This window comes from Mesoplodon densirostris, chromosome 2 (assembly GCF_025265405.1).
Source record: "Mesoplodon densirostris isolate mMesDen1 chromosome 2, mMesDen1 primary haplotype, whole genome shotgun sequence".
Lineage (NCBI taxonomy): Eukaryota > Metazoa > Chordata > Mammalia > Artiodactyla > Ziphiidae > Mesoplodon > Mesoplodon densirostris.
Window position 1 is genome coordinate 71554271 of NC_082662.1, and position 23462 is coordinate 71577732.

General features: G+C 42.4%; 1 protein-coding gene and 1 pseudogene across 1 annotated transcript; both read left to right on the forward strand.

The window, feature by feature from the left end:
• Positions 1-16368: 16368 nt before the first annotated feature.
• On the forward strand, positions 16369-17795 carry LOC132480538 (melanoma-associated antigen B4-like; annotated as a pseudogene).
• Positions 17796-20294: 2499 nt separating this feature from the next.
• On the forward strand, positions 20295-22803 carry LOC132503189 (melanoma-associated antigen B5-like). Its single transcript, XM_060119614.1, is given in 4 exon segments — positions 20295-20349; positions 21902-22052; positions 22054-22705; positions 22708-22803. Coding segments are annotated over 4 exon segments (954 nt in total).
• Positions 22804-23462: the final 659 nt, after the last annotated feature.

Here is a 23462-nt window from a genome sequence, read left to right on the forward strand (position 1 = left end):
AATGATGTGTTTGTTTTTACAAGACTACTTTTAATTATATATGTGAAGCTCATTCTAAATATTGTGCAAGACTTAGAATCGGATTAGCAATATAAACCCTACAAAATTTGTATTTTATGTTTTTTTTTCATTTTGTTAGGTTGAACATGTAGCTACTCAGTAACAGTTTGCTCTGAAAAATATTGTGAATTCCATAGTTTTGTATGTCTATGATAATGTTAGACATCTCATTAAATTTCCTCATTTCTTCTTTGACACATAACTAAACAACATTTTACTAACTTTAGTCATTAGGTGATAAAATTTAATATAATTTTCAAACACTTAATATTCAAAATGTATTGCAAAAATTAATTGGCCTTCAGCTACTAATTTTTTTTTCTATTTAACACTGCTTTCTTTCTTATACATAGACTGTCTGTCTCCATCTATAGTGTGTGTGTGTGTCTGTGTATAATGTATTAGCATATATTATTACTAGTAGTTTGCTATAGCAGCCATAACAAAATACTACAAACAGGGTGGCTTAACTGAAATTTCTTTGCTCACAGATCTAGTGGCTGGAAGTACAAGACTAAGGTGTTGGCAGGTTTATTTTCTTCAGAGGCCTTTCTGTTTCATTTGTAGATGTGAATTTCTTGCTATGTCCTCATCTTCTGTGTGTGTTCATCTCGGTGTTTCTTTGTATGTCCAAGTTTCCACTTCTCATAAGGACACTAGTCATATTCGATTAGGGTCCACCCTAACAGCTTCATTGTAACTTAATCACCCCTTTGAAGGTCCAGTCTCCCAAAGCAGTCACATTTTGAGGTAATAGGGGTGAGAACTCAACATATGTATTTTAGGGGTAGACAATTCATATATATGTATATATGTGTATATATATATATAAACCTACAAAATATTTGCCTTCCTTGTCCTAACGATAATAGGTGAAATAACAAAGTCCTTGGACAGAAAACAGGAAAGTGAATTTTTGTGTTAATATATTCCTCTCTGAAATAGCTCCTAAAATGTTTAGATGTGAATTAAATATTTTAATGCTAACACAGACTCCCAATATATAATATGATCCAAAAATAAAACAATATTTGCAAAAAGAAGTTGAAAGTTAAAGAGAAAATAATTAACAATTTTAGTAAAACTATGCATTTTTTTAATATGAAAGTAAAACCCAGTGCACTTCTGTAGGACAATTCTGAAATGTTAAAAGGGACTTTGTAGTTCTAAAATGTAACCTCTAATATTGTAGGTTAAAACTGTATAAGTTCCATCAATTTATGCTTTGTGGTTTTACTTATGGCTGGTTATGATTACTTATTTGTGGGTCATAAAAACCCAGTGTGTTTCCCAAGCAGTCAAATTGCCTGTCAGCTGCTAAAAGGGCAGAATTAATGAGAAACTTACTTTATAGTCTAAAGAGTAGCAGCTGGGGTCTGTTTTAACAAGTCCCAGGAAACATAACATGGAGGGGAATTCTTTGTGGCTAGACATATCCTGCCTCATCTCTAAGAAATTCTACTCATTGAGTTGAACAGTCAGACAGACAAAAATCAAGGACATAGCAATATCTTTTCAAATCATTGATTACTAGTAAGAGAGTACAGGACCATTTTCTACTTATTTTCCACTATGGTGGAGAGTGTGATGTGTTCACCAAATTCCATTTCCTTTTCCTTCTGGTATATAGCTGGACCACATTTCTCAGCCTCCCTTGCATTTAGACGTATCCATGTAAATTAATTCTTGCCAGTGGAATATGGAAACAAGGCAAATGTGCTACTTCCAGACCTGAACCATCTCCATTATGAGTATCTTTTTTTTTCCCCCTTAATTTATCCACTGGAGAGTACGCAGAGTAGTACTTTTAGATTAGTATTTTTAGATTCACTGTTAATCATAGGTAGCTTATCCAGAATAATATATCTGCTGAAGATGAGAATTAGCTTCATAGGAAAGCTACATGATACTCTAACATAGTGGTCTCCTTAGGGATGAACTGAAGAATCAATTGAGGAAATATGAAAATTTTCAAATTTTTCTAAACATTTTATTAATTTGAAAGGAATTTGAAAGGAATTCCATTTTATATATTCCTTACTGGTAGTATATATTTCTTAAATAAATTTATGTATTTTGTTTGTGATAAAAGTCAAAAAGAATTTGATAGTGGGGTATGATTAAAATGATTTAGATATCTCTGATCAAAGACCCAGCTCTAGGTGTAAAGTTTAGAAAAAAAATTACTTTTGCAAATTTGAATAATGTAGCATTTCAACATTATGCCAGCTCAAGAAGCCTGAAAAATTATTAAACATAAAGACATTTGATAGACTTAGTTTATCAAAATCATCTAGTTTATATCAGTACCTTAATACAAGAGAACATCACTGTTCATTCTCCACCTCTTGCATCTAGAATGGCCTTATAACTTGCTTTGACTAATAAAATGTACTGGAAGTATCACTGTGTGAATTTTGATCTGAGATCTCAGAGTGTCTTGAATTTTCTGCACTTGTCTTTTTGGAACACGGCTACCTGGAGCACAAGTCTAGCCTAGACTCCTTGAGGAGGAGAGACTATAACAGAGAAAAAAAAAACCTGACTCCATATTGGATCTATTCCTTTAGCTCTAAACTTTGTGCTCTATTGCCTGTGCTTAGTCATGCTGGCTCTGCACATTTGTAAAGGAATGTTGCCTGTATCCTGAAATATACATAATAGCTCTTTCTCAAGGCTCTGTCTCCCAAGTTTGACCTTTCATTTATACAGAGATAAAAAGTTGCAGAACAAAAAATAACGTTTGTTTTGCTGAAGGTTCACAGAACATCATGACCAGCCCTATCTGGACAGGTGAAAGAACAAAGGATCATCACATCCCCTCTGGGATCTGGAGGGCACCAAGAAGTTTGCAACAACCAGCCATATGCCTTTCCTTTTTGAATTCTAACCCAGGTAAGATGGTTCTCTGGGACACTAGTATGCCATCTTCTCAATCTGCTGGCTTCCTGAATAAGGTCACTATTCCTTGCTCCAACACCTTGTCTCTCAATTTATTGGCCTGTTCTGCTGCAAGCAGTATGAACTTAGAACTTATACTCGGTAACAAGACCATGTGGAGAAAATGATCCAGACTTCCTAAACTCCTCAGCTATCCCAATGGTCCTACAGGGGCAAGATATTCTAGCTGAGCACAGCCCAAATGGTTGACCTGCAAAATAGTAAGCAAATAAAAAATTGTTGGTTTAAACCATTAATTTTGGGATGATTTGTTACATTGCAAAAAATAACTGATACAAATATTATTATACAAGGCCAATATTCCATAGATAAAAGATGCTGTGTAGTAAGAAACACAAAGTTGATTTTAGTTAAAATTAAGATTTTTAAAGAACTACTGTAAATATAAAAGTTATATGTAATGTTAATATAGAATTGAAACAAATATGGTATCTCTTATAATTCCCAAATAAACTACCTTTAAAAGGTAATATTGTTCACCAAGAATCTGATCATTGGAGCTAATGATTCTACTCAATTTTATGCTTCCTGGGAGAGTGGTATGTACATCCTCACCTTTGCCATAGCATCATTGTAGTTGAAGTGAATGTCCCCACTCCATGACTTTGGGTTTGGCCACGTTACTCACATTGGACAATGGGATGTTAGCAGAACTGAAGGGAACAGATGCTTAAAAAGTGTTTGTGTGGTTGGCTTATCCTCATACTTTTATGCTTTATCCTTCTTATGTTTCATGAGAGCAACATACCCTGTGTTTTCAGACTGAATCCTAAAATGAGACATGTGAAGATTTATACTAGTCTATCCACTTATCAGCATCCTGAAGCAGATCTGCCCAGGTTGAGACCATCCTAAATCACTTGCAACCCATAAACATTAGAATAAATGTAAGCCACTTTATTTGGAGATGTTTATTATTCAGTATTATAATGATAGTTGCTGCTAATAGAAAGTTCAATAGACATATCTATATTCAAAAGTAAACTTAAGTGCATAAAAACATATAAAATTCTGAAAAATAGAAAAAACAATCTACTTCCCTTGTCTATTAGTGTACTGTGCTTATTTTGTATATATAACAAGTCTACTGATTACTTAAGAATCTGATCTAGAAAATAGTCATAAGAAATAAATTAACCCTATCAACCACAATAATATTCATATTTTTCAGAATCACTAGCTGATTATTTATCAGTCATATCTTCATGACACCACTCTATAAAATTGTATGCTCTCCTGGACAGAGAAAACCATTTTAAATTCATAAAAACAAAAATGTTTCTAATATGAATATGTAGTCTTTCATTTTGTTCTCATGCAGTAAGTAGAAATGATATTCTATTTATTCACTCATATAACATGTGGTTAAATTCTCAATTTCTTTCAATTAAATTTTCAGTTTTAAGTTGATGCTAAAGTCACTGATGGTAGTAATCATCAATATATTTCTATATACTTAAAGAACACATAACTTATTGTCTTGCAAAGCATTATCTGTAAATCAGTGATTTTTAAATTATTGTCTGTGAACTGATGCCATCAAGATCACCTGGGATGATGCCAGAGCCCCTTTCCATATCTACTGAATCAGGACCTCTGGGTTGTATCCTGGCATCTGAGTATTTAACAAGTTCTCCAAGTAATTTGTAAGCACAGTAAAATTTCAGAGTCATTGCCCCAAATATTTCTCAGTGATTCACTTGACATAATTTGCCTATTTATTCTAAACACTGTCTCTTCCTACTCTTCCAGAGCACATGTATGTTGCATGTCAATACTTCCAAATCCATCTTCCAATTTGATACCAGCTCTAGCCTTATAAAATGGATATATGAATGTGGTTCTTTATTGTCAAGTATCAATATTCTTGTAGGGAGAATGTCTCACAAAATTATAATTATTTGATGGTTTCATTTATTCAATATTATATAAAATAAAAGACCCTTATTTTACCATTTTTAATTGAAATTTTTATTGAGGCCTCTGTGAATTCACATGCAGCTGTAAAAATAATACTAGAATACAGATCCTATGAACGTTTTGCTCAGTTTCCCCCAACGTTAACATTTAAAACTATGGAGCAATGTCACAACCAAGATATTGACATTGATATAATCCATCAATTTTATTTACATTTTCTCAGTTTTACACATACTCATGTGTTTCTGTGGGGCAGTGTGAGTGTGTAAATGTAATTCTACACAACTTTATGATATGTGTAGGTCTATGTTTCCACCATCACAGTCAAGATACTGACCTGTTCAATCACTACAAGGATCTCTCATGTTGCCCTTTTATTAATGCAGCTTCCTTCTCCCACCCTGTCCACCTCCCTAAGCCCTGGCAAAGACCAATTTCTCAACATTTTGGAACACTGTCGTTTGAAAAGTTTATATAAATAGAATTAACGGTAGTATTGATTTATGGGATTGGCTATTTTCACTCAGCATTATTCTCTGTTGTGCATATCATTACTCATTTTTTTTATTGCTAAGTAGTATTCCATGTGTTTAGGTACCAGATCTTGTTTCACTATTCATCAGTTGAAGGATGTCTGGACTGCAATTCTTGTCTACCATGAAAAAAAAGCTACTATGAGCATTTGCATACAGGTTTTTGTGTGAACATAAGTTTCCATTTCTCTGGGATACATGCACAAGAGTGCAACTGCGGGGTCATTACATGTTTAACTTTTTTAAAAAACTGCCAAACTATTTTCCAGAATGGCTGTACCATTTTCATTACCAACAGTGATGTGTGAATTATCCAGTATCTCTGCACGCTCACAGTCTTTTGGTATTGTCTCTACTTTGGCCATTCTAGTGGGTATGATATTTCATTGTGGTTTTAATTTTTATTTCCATGATGAATAAAGATGTTGAATACATTTTCATGTGCTAATTTAACATCAATAGGAGGAAGGAGCTTCAAGATGGTGGAAGAGTAACATGCAGAAATCACCTTCCTCCCCACAAATACATCAAAAATACATCTACATGTGGAACAACTCCTACAGAACACCTACTGAATGCTGGCAGAAGACCTCAGACCTCCCAAAAGGCAAGAAACTCCCCACGTACCTGGGTAGGGCAAAACAAAAAAGAAAAACAACAGAGACAAAAAGTAGGGACAGGACCTGCACCAGTGGGAGGGAGCTGTGAAGAAGGAAAGGTTTTCACACACTAGGAAGCCCCTTCGCGGGCGGATACTGCAGGTGGCAAAGGGGTAAGCTTCAGAGACACGGAGGAAAGCGCAGCAACAGGGGTGCAGAGGGAAAAGCAGAGAGTTTCCCGCACAAAAGATCAGTGAAAACCAGCACTCACCAGCCCGAGAGGCTGGTCTGCTCACCCGCCGGGGTGGGCAGGGACTGGGAGCTGAGGTTCAGGCTTTGGAGGTCAGATCCCAGGGAGAGGACTGGGGTTGGCTGCGTGAACACAGCCTGAAAGGGGCTAGTGTGCCACAGCTAGCCAGAAGGGAGTCTGGGAAAATGTCTGGAACTGCTGAAGAGGCAAGAGACCATTATTTCGGGGTGCGTGAGGAGAGGGGATTCAGAGCACTGCCTAAACGTGCTCCAGAGATGGGTGTGAGCCACAGCTATCAGTGTGGACCCCAGAGATGGGTATGAGACACCAAGGCTGCTGCTGCAGCCATCAAGAAGCCTCTGTGCAAGCACAGGTCACTATCCACACCTCTCCTCCTGGGACCCTGTGCAGCCCGCCACTGCCAGGGTTCCGTGATCCAGGGAAAACTTCCCCGGGAGAACGAATGGCACGCCTCAGGCTGGTGCAACATCATGCCAGCCTCTGCCACTGCAGGCTCGCCCCACATCCGCACCCCTCCCTCCCTCCGGCCTGAGTAAGCCAGAGCCCCCAAATCAGCTGCTCCTTTAACCCCATCCTGTCGAACAAGAAACAGATGCCCTCAGGCCAACTACATGCAGAGGCGGGTCCAAATCCAAAGCTGAACCCTGGGAGCCTATGAACAAAGAAGAGAAAGGGAAATCTCTCCCAGCAGCCTCAGGAGCAGCAGTTTAAATCTCCACAATCAACTTGAAATACCCTGAATCTGTGGAATACCTGAATAGACAGCAAATCATCCAAAATTAGGCGGTGGACTTTGGGAGCAATGATATATATATATATATATATATACACACACATATATATATATATACATATATATATGCGTGTGTGTGTGTATATATATATACGTATATGTATATATATATATATATACACACATATATATACACACACACGTATATATATATATATACACATATATATATATACACACATATATTTCCTTTTTCTCTTTTTGTGACTGTGTATGTTTATGCTTCTGTGTGTGGTTCTGTCTCTATAGCTTTGCTTTTACTATTTGTCCTAGAGTTCTGCCCTTCTGCACTTTTTTTTTTTTTTTTTAGTATAGATTTTAGCACTTGTTATCACTGGTGAATTTCTTTTTTGGTTTGGTTGCTCTCTTCTTTCTTTCTTTCATTCTTTTTATTTTTTTATTACTTAAAATTGTTTTTAATAATTGTTTTTTTATTTTTATTTTAATAACTTTATTTTACTTATATAGTTTTCTTTCTTTCTTTCTCCCTTTTATTGTGAGCCATGTGGATGACAGGGTCTTGGTGCTCCAGCCAGGTGTCAGGCCTGTGCCACTGAAGTGGGAGAGCCAAGTTCAGGACACTGGTCCACAAGAGACCTCCCAGCTCCACGTAATATCAAATGGCAAAAATCTGCCAGAGATCTCCATCTCAATGCCAAGACCCAGCTCCACTCAACGGCTAGCAAGCTACAGTGCTGGACACCCCATGCCAAACAACCAACAGGACAGAAACATAACCCCATCTATTAGCACAGAGGCTGCCTAAAATCATAATAAGGCCACAGACACCCCAAAACACACCACCAGACTTGGACCTGACCACCAGAAAGACAAGATCCAGCCTCATCCACCAGAATGCAGGCACTAGTCCCCTCCATCAGGAAGCCTACACAGCCCATTGAACCAACCGTAGCCACTGGGGACAGACACCAAAAACAACGGGAACTACGAACCTGCAGCCTGCAAAAAGGAGACCCCAAACACAGTAAATTAAGAAAAATGAGAAGACAGAGAAACACACAGCAGAGGAAGGAGCAAGGCAAAAACCCACCAGACCTAACAAACGAAGAGGAAATAGGCAGTCTACCTGAAAAAGAATTCAGAATAATGATAGTAAAGATGATCCAAAATCTTGGAAACAGAATGGAGAAAATACAAGAAACGTTTAACAAGGACCTGGAAGAACTAAAGAGCAAATAAACAGTGATGAATAACACAATAAATGAAATTAAAAATTCTCTACAAGGGATCAATAGAATAACTGAGGCAGAAGAACAGATAAGTGACCTGGATGATAAGATAGTGGAAATAACTACTGCACAGCTGAATAAAGAAAAAAGAATGAAAAGAATTGAGGACAGTCTCAGAGACCTCTGGGACAACATTAAACACACCAACATTCGAATTATAGGGGTCCCAGAAGAAGAGGAAAAGAAAGGGACTGAGAAAATATTTCAAGAGATTATGATTGAAAACTTCCCTAACATGGGAAAGGAAATAGTTAATCATGTCCAGGAAGCACAGAGAGTCCCATACAGGATAAATCCAAGGAGAAACACACCAAGACACATATTAATCAAACTATCAAAAATTAAATACAAAGAACAAATATTAAAAGCAGCAAGGGAAAAACAACAAAAAACACATAAGGGAATCCCCAGTAAGTTAAGAGCTGATGTTTCAGCAGAAATTCTGCAAGCCGGAAGGGAGTGGCAGGACATATTTAAAGTGATGAAGGAGTAAAATCTACAACCAAGGTTACTCTAACCCGCAAGGATCTCATTCAGATTTGACAGAGAAATTAAAACCTTTACACACAAGCAAAAGCTAAGAGAATTCAGCACCACCAAACCAGAGAGACCACATTACAACAAATGCTTTACAATAAATGCTAAAGGAACTTCCCTAGGAAGGAAACACAAGAGAAGGAAAAGACCTGCAATAATAAACCGCAAACAATTAAGAAAATGGTAACAGGAACATACATATCGATAATTATCTTATATGTAAATGGACTAAATGCTCCAAAAAAGGACACAGATTGGCTGAATGGATATAGAAACAAGACCCATATATATGCTGTCTACAAGAGAACCAATTCAGACCCAGGGACACATACAGACTGAAAATGAGGGGATAGAAAAACATATTCCATGCAAATAGAAATCAAAAGAAAGCTGGAGTAGCAATGCTCATATAAGACACAATAGACTTTAAAATAAAGACTATTAGAAGAGACAAAGAAGGACACTACATAATGATCAAGGGATCAATACAAGAAGAAGATATAACAACTGTAAATATTTATGTACACAACATAGGAGCATCTCAATACATAACTCAAATACAAACAGCCATAAGAGGGAAAACGACAGTAACACCATCATAGTAGGGGACTTTAACACCACACTTTCAGCAATGGACAGATCATCCAAAATGAAAATAAAGAAAGAAACACAAGCTTTAAATGATGCATTAAACAAGATGGACTTAATTGATATATATAGGACATTCCATCCAAAAACAACAGAATACACATTCTTCTCAAGTGCTCATGGAACATTCTGCAGGATAGATCATATCTCATGTCACAAATCAAGCCTTGGTAAATTTAAGAAAATTGAAATCGTATCAAGTATCTTTTCTGACCACAACGCTATGAGACTACATATCCATTACGGGAAAAAATCTGTAAGAAATACAAACTCATGGAGGCTAAACAACACACTACTTAGTAGCCAAGAGACCACTGAAGAAATCAAAGAGGAAATCAAAAAACACCTAGATACAAATGACAATGAAACACGATGACCCAAAACCTATGGGATGCAGCAAAAGCAGTTCTAAGAGGGAAGTTTGCAGCAATACAATCCTACCTCAAGAAACAAGAGAAATCTCAAATAAAAACCCTAACCTTACACCTAAAGCAATTAGAGAAAGAAAACAAAAAAAGCCCAATATTAGCAGAAGGAAAGAAATCATAAAGATCAGATCAGAAATAAATGAAAAAGAAATGAAAGAAATGATAGCAAAGATCAATAAAATTAAAAGCTGGTACTTTGAGAAGATAAACAAAATTGATAAACCAGGGCTTCCCTGGTGGCGCAGTGGTTGAGCGTCCGCCTGCCGATGCAGGGGACATGGGTTCGTGCCCCAGTCCGGGAAGATCCCACATGCCGCGGAGTGGCTAGGCCCGTGAGCCATGGCCGCTGAGCCTGCGCGTCCAGAGCCTGTGCTCTGCAACAGGAGAGGCCACAACAGTGAGAGGCTCACGTACCGCAAAAAATAAAAAATAAAAAAAATTGATAAACCATTAGCCAGACTTATCAAGAAAAAAAGCGAGAAGACTCAAATCAATAGAATTAGAAATGAAAAAGGGGAAGTAACAACTGACACTGAAGAAATGCAAGGGATCATGAGAGATTACTACAAGCAACTCTATGCCAATAAAATGAATGACCTGGAAGAAATGGACAAATTCTTAGAAATGCACAACCCTCTGAGACTGAACCAGGAAGAAACAGAAAATATGAACAGACCAATCACAAGCACTGAAATTGAAACTGTGATAAAAAATCTTCCAACAAACAAAAGCCCAGGACCAGATGGCTTCAGAGGCGAATTCTATCAAACATTAAGAGAAGAACTAACACCGATCCTTCTCAAACTCTTCCAAAATATAGCAGAGGGAGGAACACTCCCAAACTTATTCTACGAGGCCACCCTCACTCTGATACCAAAACCAGACAAAGATGTCACAAAGAAAGAAAACTACAGGCCAATATCACTGATGAACATAGATGCAAAAATCCTCAACAAAATACTAGCAAACAGAGCCCAGCAGCACATTAAGAGGATCATACACTAAGATCAAGTGGGGTTTATCCCAGGAATGCAAGGATTCTTAAATATATGCAAATCAATCAACGTGATACACCATATTAATAAATGGAAGGAGAAAAACCAGATGACCATCTCAATAGATGCAGAGAAAGCTTTCAACAAAATTCAACACCCATTTATGATAAAAACCCTCCAGAAAGTAGGCATAGAGGGAACTTTCCTCAACATGATAAAAGCCATATATGACAAACCCACAGCCAACATCATCCTCAATGGTGAAAAACTGAAACCATTTCCACTAAGATCAGGAACAAGACAACGTTGCCCACTCACACCACTATTATTCAACATAGTTTTGGAAGTTTTAGCCACAGAAATCAGAGAAGAAAAGGAAATAAAAGGAATCCAAATCGGAAAAGAAGAAGTAAAGCTGTCACTGTTTGCAGATGACATGATACTCTACATAAAGATTCTTAAAGATGCTACCAGAAAACTACTAGAGCTAATCAATGAATTTGGTAAAGTAGCAGGATACAAAATTAATGCACAGAAATCTCTTGCATTCCTATACACTAATGATGAAAAATCTGAAAGTGAAGTTAAGAAAACACTCCCATTCACCATTCCAACAAAAAGAATAAAATATCTAGGAATAAACCTACCTTAGGAGACAAAAGACCTGTATGCAGAAAATTATAAGACACTGATGAAAAAAATTAAAGATGATACAACTAGATGGAGAGATATACCACGTTCTTGGATCAGAAGAATCAACATTGTGAAAATGACTCTACTACCCAAAGCAATCTACAGATTCAATGCAATCCCTATCAAACTGCCACTGGCATTTTTCACAGAACTAGAACAAAAAGATTTCATAATTTGTATGGAAACACAAAAGACCCTGAATAGCCAAAGCAATCCTGAGAAAGAAAAATGGAGATGGAGGAAACAGGCTCCCTGACTTTAGACTATACTACAAAGCTACAGTGATCAAGACAGTATGGTACTGGCACAGGAACACAAATATAGATCAATGAAACAGGATAGAAAGCCCAGAGATAAACCCACGCACATATGGTCACCTTATCTTTGATAAGGAGGCAAGAATATACAGTGGAGAAAAGACAGCCTCTTCAATAAGTGGTGCTGGGAAAACTGGACAGCTACATGTAAAAGAATGAAATTAGAGCACTCCCTAACACCATACACAAAAATAAACTCAAAATGGATTAAAGACCTAAATGTAAGGCCAGACACCATCAAACTCTTAGAGGAAAACATAGGCAGAACACTCTATGACAAAAAAATCACAGCAAGATCCTTTTTCACACACCTCCTAGAGAGATGGACAGAAAAACAAAAATAAACAAATGGGACCTAATGAAACTTAAAAGCTTTTGCATAGCAAAGGAAACCATAAAAAAGACAAAAAGACAACCCTCAGAATGGGAGAAAATATTTGCAAATGAAGCAACTGACAAAGGATTAACCTCCAAAACATACAAGCAACTCATGCAGCTGAATATCAAAAAAACAAACAACCCAATCCAAACATGGGCAGACAACCTACACAGACATTTCTCCAAGGAAGATATACACATCGACAACAAGCATGTGAAAGGATGCTCAAAATCACTAATCATTAGAGAAATGCAAATCAAAACTACAAGGTATCACCTCACATCTGTTAGAATGGCCATCATCAAAAAATCTATGAACAGTAAATGCTGGAAAGGGTGTGGAGAAAAGGGAACCCTCTTGCACTGTTGGTGGGAATGTAAACTGATACAGCCACTATGGAGAACAGTATGGAGGTTCCTTAAAAAACTAAAAATAGAACAACCATACGACCCAGCAATCCCACTACTGGGCATATACCCTGAGAAAACCATAATTCAAAAAAAGTCATGTACCACAATGTTCATTGCAGCTCTATTTACAATAGCCTGGAGATGGAAACAACCTAAGTGTCCATCATCGCATGAATGGATAAAGAAGATGTGGCACATATATACAATGGAATATTACTCAGCCATAAAAAGAAACGAAATTGAGCTATTTGTAATGAGGTGGATAGACCTAGAGTCTGTCATACAGAGTGAAGTAAGTCAGAAAGAGAAAGACAAATACCATATGCTAACACATATATATGGAATTTAAGAAAAAATATGTCATGAAGAATCTAGGGGTAAGACGGGAATAAAGACACAGACCTACTAGAGAATGGACTTGAGGATATGGGGAGTGGGAAGGGTAAGCTGTGACAAAGCGAGAGAGAGGCATGGACATATATACACTACCAAACGTAAAATAGATAGCTAGTGGGAAGCAGCCGCAAAGCACGGGGAGATCAGCTCAGTGTTTTGTGACCACATAGAGTGGTGGCATAGGGAGGGTGGGAGGGAGGGAGATGCAAAGGGAAGAGATATGGGGACATATGTATAACTGATTCACTTTGTTATAAAGCAGAAACTAACACAACATTGTAAAGCAATTATACTCCAATAAAGATGTTAAAAGAAATCAAAAAAAAAAGAAAAAAGAAAAAACGACATAGACAAAAGCAACAATATAAAAAACATACCTAGAAAGAAACCATACAAAAATGTATATAATCTACATGGAGGCAACAATAAGAATTTCCTGATTGACGTAGGAAAAAGAAGTCTCAACCAGAATAGTATGTTATGTGTACTCGTGAGGCACAGATATTGTAAGAATATCGATTTTGTTTAATTCATTTACAGATTTAGTACCTTATCCATAGCAGCTGATGACAATCAAACATGGGCTACTGTTTCCTGTACCCAAAATCAACCATGGAAAAATTATAGAAGGAATAAAGAAAAAACATTAACAACAGCAAAAACACAAAACTAAATAATCCCTGAGGGACAATAAGTCTCCACTGAACTAGAACCTGAGTGTGGGCAGGTAGGGGGATGCCCTGAATTCGAGACAGGTCTGTAGCCTGCAAGAGAGGCAGATGACAGGATTGATTAGAGAAAAGCCTTGAAACTTGAGCCCTGGATTCTTCCACTGTGCTCTGGGACCATGAATCTCTACTGCTTCACTGAAGGAACCTGAGGCAGCATTTCAGAGCCCGCATGCCAGGAGCATGGGACACCAAAGATTGGGCTGGATGTGGCAGTATGGTCCACAGGCTGTGAAATAACCATCTGAAATTTTGTGAGTGGATGACAACTGGCCTTTTTAAATGATCATCTTAATATACTATCACACAGGGACTAAAAGAGAAAAGCAAGTAACACAGTAGTTATACAAAAGGACAGAAATTCATTTCTGAACTTCTGGGCAATGCCCCTGATGTCAACAAAGAGAGACCACAGTGAGAACTGTCAGGCTAAGGCGCCCCTTCACTAACTCCTCTGGGATTCTGTGGGGCATGGTTGGGGACAGAGATGGATTCATACCAGAGAAGGAAGGAATCGCAGGCCCTGCCAGCAGTCAACGTGAGGACCTTGAGTGAGACCTGACGGGATCCGAACCAAAGAAGAGAGTCTCACCTCTTTTCCCCTAAGCTCATCTTACCTGCAGCAGCCATCTCTGGGAGGCTCCAGGCAGAAGTGTCCAGATGAGATGTGCCTGCACTTCACACCAGCAGTCTCATGGAGTTGATGTCTTTGATGTGAGGCCTTGGCCTCAGGTCAGCAGATGGGAGGTAGCCCAGCACCTACAGGGAATCAAGAGAAGACACTGAGAGAGGATTGAGAGCACCATCCACCATAGAAGAGGGGGCCCCAAAGAGCCCTCACTGTCAGTCTTGGAGGACCCAGGCATGGCTGTGAGGCTCAGGCTCCCAGATACTTCCGGCTGGGGGTGCCGACAGAAATGAGAGCCAAGGTGTGATGCCTGCTGACTCAGCTCAGCAGAGGGAAAAGTCCCAGGACCTACCGAGAGTCAATGAAAGGCCCTCGTGCCAGGCCTGCGGGAAGCTCCCCCGGAACCACCACCCACCTCCCGTCCCGCCCCGCCCCGCCCCGCCCCGCCCCGCCCCGCCCCGCCCGGCCCCGCCCGGCCCCTGCTGTCCTCCTGGAGCCCAGATGCGCATGACCGGATGTGACGTCCTCCAACGCACGCTGTGGCGGCCATTGTTGAGAGCTGCTGTTCGGCAAGGGTGAGCCGCGGGAGGAATCCCACGTCTCTTCAGGTGTCAAAGTGTGAGGTAACCCCAGTTAGAAGTGCGGGGATGCCCCCGACACCCCCAATCCCCTTTCCCTCCGAAAACAGGTGGCCACACAGGCCCCGCCCACCCCGCCCCTGCTCTCGGCCCAAGAGGCTCGGGCCTGGCTGTTAGGCCCAAAGTCCATCCGCTTCCCCCGCGGGGTCTCGGGCAAGGAAGGCCTCGCCCTGAGGCTGGTGGGCCCTGGCTCACCTCAGTTGAGGAAGCGTCCCAGGCCCTGTGGAGTGAAGGACGGGACCCCTGTGGGGCCTGAGGGGCTTCACACCCCAAAATGGCGGCCACGCAGACCCCACCCCTGACGTCGGCCTAGGAGCCTCCGGGCAGTTCTAAAGGCTGAGGGGCTCCCTCAGTGTGAATGCGGATGGACGGACGGACGTGGGAGACCCAGGGAGGAGGGGGCCTTGTTCTGAGGGGCTGGCTGCAGGTCAGCAGAGGGAGGATTTCCAGGGCACGGGAGGAGTCAGGGTGAGGACCGTCCTCCCCGTCGCAAGGGCACCTCAGAACCCCTCCCCTGTTGTCAGTCGCTTCCTTCTGGCCACACACGGAGAAGGGAGGGCTGCTGTCTGAGAGGGGAGGTGCAGGCCAGCAGAAGGCACGTCCCTAAGCACTGCCAAGAGTCAGCCCAAGCCCTTGAATGAGGGCCAGTGGGGCCGCCAACCACTGGGCCTCGACCTGTCTGCTGCACGCTGCAGGCTTGGTAAAACTCTGCCACGTGCGGCCGCCTGGTCACCCTCACTGCCTCCTAGTGAGACTCAGGGAGGTGCCGGCACTGGTGCAAGCAGATGGTCCTCGGGGCAAGAGAGGAGCTCCAGGCTGCACCGGCCGTCCAGGGAGGACCCCGAGTGAGGACTAAGGGAGTCACCCACCCCGAAGAGAAGGGACCAGAGAGAATATGGCCTGTCCCCTCCTGTCAACCCTTAAACTCCCAAGAAAGGACTGTCAGGCTGAGACTGCCCGTAATTTCCTCTGCCAGGTCCAAGGGAGGTTAGAGCTTTGTTCTGAAGGGGCAGCCACCAGGCAGCAGAAGGGAGGGTCCCAGGACCCTTCGGTGGTGGGCTGAACGCTCCCTCCTTTCCTCCTCCTGGGTGTCATGGAAGATGGTGGTGTCAACTTCAGAGCAGCAGAGGGCATGGGGTGGGGGGGTGGGGGAGTCTTGCCAACAACTGTCATCCTGACTCTGAATGGGAACCGCGGGGACCTACCTCCCCTGCCAGCCCCCACTGTCACCCCCGTACCGCCCAGGCAGGGCTGGCTGGCTGTGCCCCAAGGCTCAGTCGACCGTCCTCCACAGGGCTCTCAGGGGATAGGCTGAGCAGGAGAACAGGAGCCCTGTGGGTCCTCGGGCAGTGCCCTCAGGGACCCTGCAGAGGCGGCCTTGGTTAAAGCCAGGGAGGAATCTCCCCACTGAAGGTGCTCACAGCATCTCCTTGTCCCTCCCGCAGGTGCCCTCGTTGCCTGCCTTCCTGCCCACACTCCCGCCTGCTGGCCCTGACCTCTGTCATCATGCCTCGGGGCCAGAAGAGGAAGCGCCATGCCCAGGAGAAACGCCCCCAGGCCCGGGGGGAGACTCAGAGTCTCAAGGGTGCCCAGGCCACTGAGGAGGCGGCGGTGGCAGAGATAGAAGAGTCACCCTCCTGCCCCGCTTCTGTTTCTCGGGGTACTTCCCCGAGCTCCCCTGCTGCTGGCACTCACCAGGAGCCTCAGGGAGCCCCAGCCACTAGCTCTCGTGATGCAGGGGATTCATGCCCAGGATCTGAAGAGGGTGCCCGGAGCCAAGATGAGAAAAGTGCAAGTACCGCCCAGGCAGCACCTTCCATTCACAGCACTTACAGCGATCCTCTGACCAGGAATGTCTGCGAGTTGGTGCAGTTCCTGCTGGAGAAGTACAAGACGAAGGAGCCCATCCTGAAGGCTACACTGCTGAAGATTGTCAACAGGAAGTACAAGAAGCACTTCCCTGAGATCCTCAGGAGAGCCTCTGAGTACATGGAGCTGGTCTTTGACCTCGAGCTGAAGGAAGTCGACCCCAGCAGTCACTCCTACGCCCTCAGCAAGCTGGGCCTCCCCAGCGAGGGAAATCCGAGTGGTGTGTCGGGGCTGCGCACGGCCTGTTTCCTGATAACTGTCCTGAGCAAGATCTTCACGAAGGGCAACCGGGCCACCGAGGAGGAGCTCTGGGAATTCCTCAATGCGTTGGGTTTGTATGCTGGGAGGAGGCACTCGATCTTTGGGGAGCCCAGTGGGCTCATCAAAGATTTCGTACAGCAGAAGTACCTGATGTACCTCCAGGTGCCCAACAGCGATCCTCCGCGCTATGTGTTCCTGTGGGGCCCGAGAGCCTGCGCTGAAACCAGCAAGATGAAAGTGCTGGAGTTTCTGGCCAAGATCAATGATACCGTCCCCAGGGCCTTCGCAGATCTCTATGAGGAGGCTCTGAAAGATGAGGTAGAGAGAGCAGGAGTGAGAGCCGCGGCCAGGGCTGTAGCTGTTGCTGAGCGCAGAGCACCTTCCAGGGCCAAGGCCCGCAGCTCCTCCCACATGTAGGGAGGGAGGCAGCGGGCAGATTGCTCACTTTGTTTTGGAAGAGAGCAGTCAAGCTCCTAAATAGTGCAGAATAGTATTGGTTGAGGGAACAATATGTTCTTACAGTTTTAAGTAGTATGGTAGTTTAGGTGCAGTTAGTTTTAATAAAATATATATCTTTTTTTCTTCTTTCCATATGAAGAATACCTAGTTAAAGATAGACAGATGATAGGTAGATAAGTAGGTAGAGAGATGCTAGATAGACAGATTTATGATAGAGATGTTTAGTATCTTTTCAAATGTTATTACTGCATTGAAGGTTTATTTTGCTTCAGAATCAAAGTGTATTAATGTCATGGATGTCATGTTTATTGATGTTCAGTTTTAAGATTAAGAGTTTGCTATTTGTAAAAAAAACCTGAAAAGCCTTCACTATTTTCCTTTTGCTACAGAACAAGGTAACATGGCATTGGAATAGGATTTTTCATGGAAATGAGAAAGAATCCCACAAAATATTTGGGATCTCAAAATGGTGATACAAAAGTAAAAGCTGGTTAATTCTTAGTTTGCCTTCTTCTCTTTCTCTTTGCTTGTAAAATTAAAGAATATATACCTAGCTTTGCTTAGGTTATTCAAACTGTTTGAAAATTAAATCATGGTAAATAAGACTTCTTGGTCATTCCTTCTTTTCTCTCTCAAATTAATTGACCATCTTCTCTTTGGAAGCCTCTCCAATACTACTATGGTTGGTAAGAAAATGAAGACCAAGCCACTGCCCATAGAATTTTTAGAGTCTAGCATCAGCTATCATGTAAGGAAGATGGTGAGATACACTCTAAGAAATAAACAAATGAACTTTTTTTTTTTAAGTGAGGGTGTGGAAGAAGAGGTTCCAAATGAGAGCAAGGAACTGTAAGTTACCTGATGAAGGCCGCGTGGGGTCTTGGGAAACTTCTAGTCCCTTGGCAGGAAGTAATTATCAGTCAGGATGCATGGTGGGCTAGATGAAGCTGTGGGAGTGATGGAAAGGGCCACTCAGATGGTGTTTCTCAGAGTTGATAGACTAAACCTGGAATGGAAAACATATCTTCACAGTTAACTTTGGGATGTGGAAAAACCAGAGAGAATCCCCACCTAGGGAATGGAAGGGGTCCTATGCGCTTGCCCCAGGGCAAGTGAACACTCAAACTAGGTGTTTTCGGCATGAGCTGTCCAGAGAGTTTCTGAGAAATAAAGGTGATACTCATTGAAATGAGATGCCAAGAAGCCACTGGACTGTCTCTTTGTGGGATGGGATTGCCAGAGCTCGCTCTGTTAAAAGGGCATTTTAATTAGGTTATTTTGGGTGTAATTTGGCCAACTCTAAGGGAGGGCTCAAATTTTAGTGGCAGTGGTATGAATGAAATGAGGGGTGGTTTGGATGAAAAGGCACCTGGGAGGGAAGTTGTTGGTCCTTGAGACAAATGAACTCCTAGTTGCATCCATGTGGAGAAGATGACCCCATACCAATATTAAAACAAATGCTCTAATAGGGAAATACTACTTAGTTTTACTCGCTTGGCATTTTGGCTGATGTGGATTTCTATATTGTTTGGAGTTGCATATTCTCTAATGTAGGCTGGAAATAAAATTCTGTGAAGGAAGTTTGTTATCATTTGGGGTCAAAATCATCTTAGTAATAATTGCCATTCATTGAAAGTACCAAACTTTGTCTCAAACTGCCAGGTGGTTTACATACATATGCATGCCTGTGGTTCTACACTATAGACTTTTTCAGACTCATTTTGCAGATAAAGAAGTTGGAATATTCTCAAATTCAAGGCTGGTAAGTGACAGGAGCTGGACTGAACCCTGGCTCTGAATCCCTCTAGAGCCCACACTGTGCCACTCCTCCAGGCTGAGGCCGACCTTGGGTCACTTCATTTTTCTGCTCACTATTCCAAAATGTATTTCAGGTGTTAAAAAGCAGGACTTCATACCCCAAACATGGTTTTGGAATAAAAAGCTCCAGGAATAAGTAATAAAAATATGAAAATAAAAGTGAGGTACAAATAAAGAAAGATAGCATTTGGTGACAATATAACTATCTATGAAGGAAATGTCAGTAAACCTCAAAAGATCAGGGGCTCACACAATCATTTAATTCAGCCCTTTCCCTGTAGAAAGTAAATCTATTAGAATTGAGGTTATATAAGGCTATATCTGGCCAGTGAAGAGAAGGAAGAGATCAGTGTGTTTTCTCTGATAGCACAACACCTGTGCTGGGGCCATTGCTTGGCTGCAGCTTCCCATCTCACATCACTCCTGGGGCTCAACCTATTCTCTGCAAGAGTTGTTGTAGGGAGATCAATTAAGAGTTTGCAAGGATGTGGCATTTCCCAAGAAGCCTTTCATAGAAGAGATAGGAGTCAAGGTGAAGACTGATGAATGAGGACTGAGGAGACAAAAACCACATAATAACTGAAGTCACAGAGAGACTGGCCTGTGTCTGCCCTCAGACTTAGAAGGCCAAGGCAGGGCTGCCAGGCTGAGCATCCCCTCACTTATTTTCAGGGTTTAGAGGAACATAAGAGCTTTGGTCTAAATGGGTGACTTTAAGTTGAAAGAAAGAGGAAACTTAGGGCCCTTCAGAAGTCAAGGTGAGGAACCTGAATGAGGACTGAGGGCACACCCCTACCCTGAACAGAGAGAGCCCCAAGGAGCCTGAATCCTGATGTCAACCCTGGAAGGGCACAGGTAGGAGTAGCCTCGCGTGGCATTCCCAGACTTTGCCTCTCTAGCACCTCAGGGAGTGAGGACCTTAGTCTGAGGAGAGGGTCCTTAGGTAAACAAATGAAGGAGTCCCAAGCCCTGCCAGGAGTCACGGTGAGAACCCCGAGTGAGGACTTCAGGAAACCTCTGCCTTTAGACTGTGAGAGAACCCCACAGAACCATGCCCTTCCTGGTATCCCTGGGATACCTGGGCTTTGTTGACATGATGTGACATATTTCCTACTATGGTGTCACAAGGGGGTGAGGGACACGGTCTAAGGGGTATGGCCTAGGGCCAGCAGTGGGATGACTTCCAGGTTTTTCCAGAGACCAGGTGAATACCCTGAGGACTAAGGGAACCACATACCCCATAACCATAGAATTCATTCCTTACTCTCAGCCTCAGAAGACCAAGGACAGGTATGGTCAGATGAGGAGAATCTCACTTTCTCCTAGGGGTTTCAGGGTGGTGCTGACCTTAGTATAAGGGGCAGGCCTAAGAGTAAGGGAGGGTGGAATTCCAGGCCATGACAGAGGTCAAAGCAAGGACTGAGGGATCATCTATCACCAAATAGAAGTGATAAGGAATCCAGCCCTGCTCCTTGTTACAGCCCTTGAGGATCCAGGGCAGGGCTATCAAGCTGAAGCTCCACCAACACTTATCTATATCAGGTCTATGGGAGGTGAAATCCTTAGTTTGAAGGTGTAGCCACCATTCAATGAAAGGGGTGGGGATATCAGGCCCTATATGTAGCCAAATTAAGGAACCTTAATGAGGACTGAGGACTCCAGAGGCCAGGACAGAAAACTCCCCACTGAGCAGTCAGTACTGGGGGCACCTGGACAGGGCTGATAAGCTGAGGACCCCCTTCACTTCTTTCTCATAGATCCCAGGGAGGTTTGTGATGTCAGCCTCAGAACAGCAGAGAGAATGAGTCCCATGACCTGCCACCAGTTGAATGACGGTCTTGAATGTGACATAACAGACTCCTCAGTGTAGAAGACCACCAGCCCCTGCTGTCGCCCCAGCATGCCTGAGGCAGGGGTGGCAAGATGCAGCCTAAAGATCACTCTAATTTCCTTCAACAGGTTTCCCAAGTGACAGGCTGATTAGGAGAACAGGAGCCCTATGGGTTTTTAGAGCAGTGCCCTCAAGGAAAACTACAAATGTAGCCCACCTTATAACCAAGGTGGTAATTCCCTGCTGAAGCTGCACACTCTCTCAACCTTCCTCATCCAGTGGACCCTTATCCCCTGCTCTTCTACTCACACTCCTGACCATTGTCCCTGAGCACAGTCATCCTGCCTTGGGGTCAGAAGAGTAAGCTCCACACCTGTGAGAAACGCCACCAGGCCCAAGATGACTCCCAGAGTCACAGGATAGTTCAGGCCACTGCAGTAAGAGAAGAAACCCCTCCCCCTCTTCTCCTGTTTTGGAAGATAATCCCCAGAGTTCATCAGCTACTGGGTCAAACAGCACTTCTCAGGGGTCTTCAAAAGCCCCAGCTACTACCATCACTTCTTCAAGTACTTTTGACACAAGGTCTGATGAAGATGATAACAGTCAAGATGAGGAACATCCATGTTCCTCTGGTCTCACCTTCTACTGAGACCACATACATTGATACTCTAACTAGTCAGATGGATTTGTTGGAGAAGTTCCTTCTGGACAAATATAAAATGAAGCAGCCCATTATGAAGGAAGACATGCTGAAGATTGTCAACCAAAAGTACCAAGACCGATTTGCTGAGATTCTCAAGGAAGCCTCTGAACACACTGAGGCTGTCTTTGCGGTGGACTTGAACAAAGTTGACTCAACCATCCACTCATATGACCTTGTCAGCAAGCTGAAACTCCCCAACGATGGGAGGGTGTGTGCTGGTAGGGGGTTACCTAAGACCGGTCTCTTGATGACAGTCTTGGGTGTGATCTTCATGAAGGGCAATTGTGCCACTGAGGAAGACATCTGGAAATTCCTGAATATGATGTGAGTATATGCTGGGAAGAAGCACTTCATCTATAGGGAGCCCAGGAAGCTCATCACCAAAGATTTAGTGAGGCTGAAGTACATGGAGTACCGCCAGGTGCCCAACAGTGATCCTCCACGCTATGAGTTCCTGTGGGGCCCAAAAGCCCATGCTGAAACCAGCAGAATGAAAATCTTGGAATTTTTGGTGAAGGTCAGCAATATGGTTCCCAGTGCCTTCTCATCACGATATGAAGAAGCTTTTCAAGATGAGGAAGAGAGAGATCGAGCCAAGATTGCAGCCAGGCCTGGAAATACTGTCACTTCCAGGCATGTTTCATGGCCATGTCCATCAGCTTCTCCCACCCTTACTGAAGTCTGAGACTTTTTAAAAATCATCCAGATAAGAAAATTTGACATCACAATAGGGATTTTTGTTGAAATGGGAAAGAATCCCACAATAAAATTGTTGGGATAATGGAATGAAAAAGTAAAAAATAATTAAAAAGAAAACATGATAAACCTAGATTTGTCTTAATCCTTTCAGTCTTCTGTTTTGTAAAATTAAATGATTTATACCTCAATATGCTTAACTTATTAAAGAAGGTAGGAGGTATTAAATCTTAACAAGTTAGACCTCTTACTCACTTTCTTTTTTACTTCCCAAATGTCAGTTGAGCACCTGCTCTTTAAAAGGCTCTGTGCTAGTACGGGCAATGCTAAGATAAAGACCCAGCCTATGCCCATACAACTTTAGAAGCAAGGAGCTGCAGTCATACAAGATGTTGAGATGCCCTCTATGACTTAGGGGAAAGTAAAAGGATAATCCAGAAAGAAATCTCTACCTGAGTCAGTGTATTGATTTGTTAGGGCTTCCACAACAAAATACCACAGAATGGGTGGCTTAAACAACCGAAATTTATTTTCTTACGGTTCTGGAGGCTGGAAGTCCAAGATGAGGGTTGGTTTCCTCTGAGGCCTCTCTCCTCAGCTGGCAGATGGCCACCCTCTTCACTTGGCTGTCCCTTTGTGTG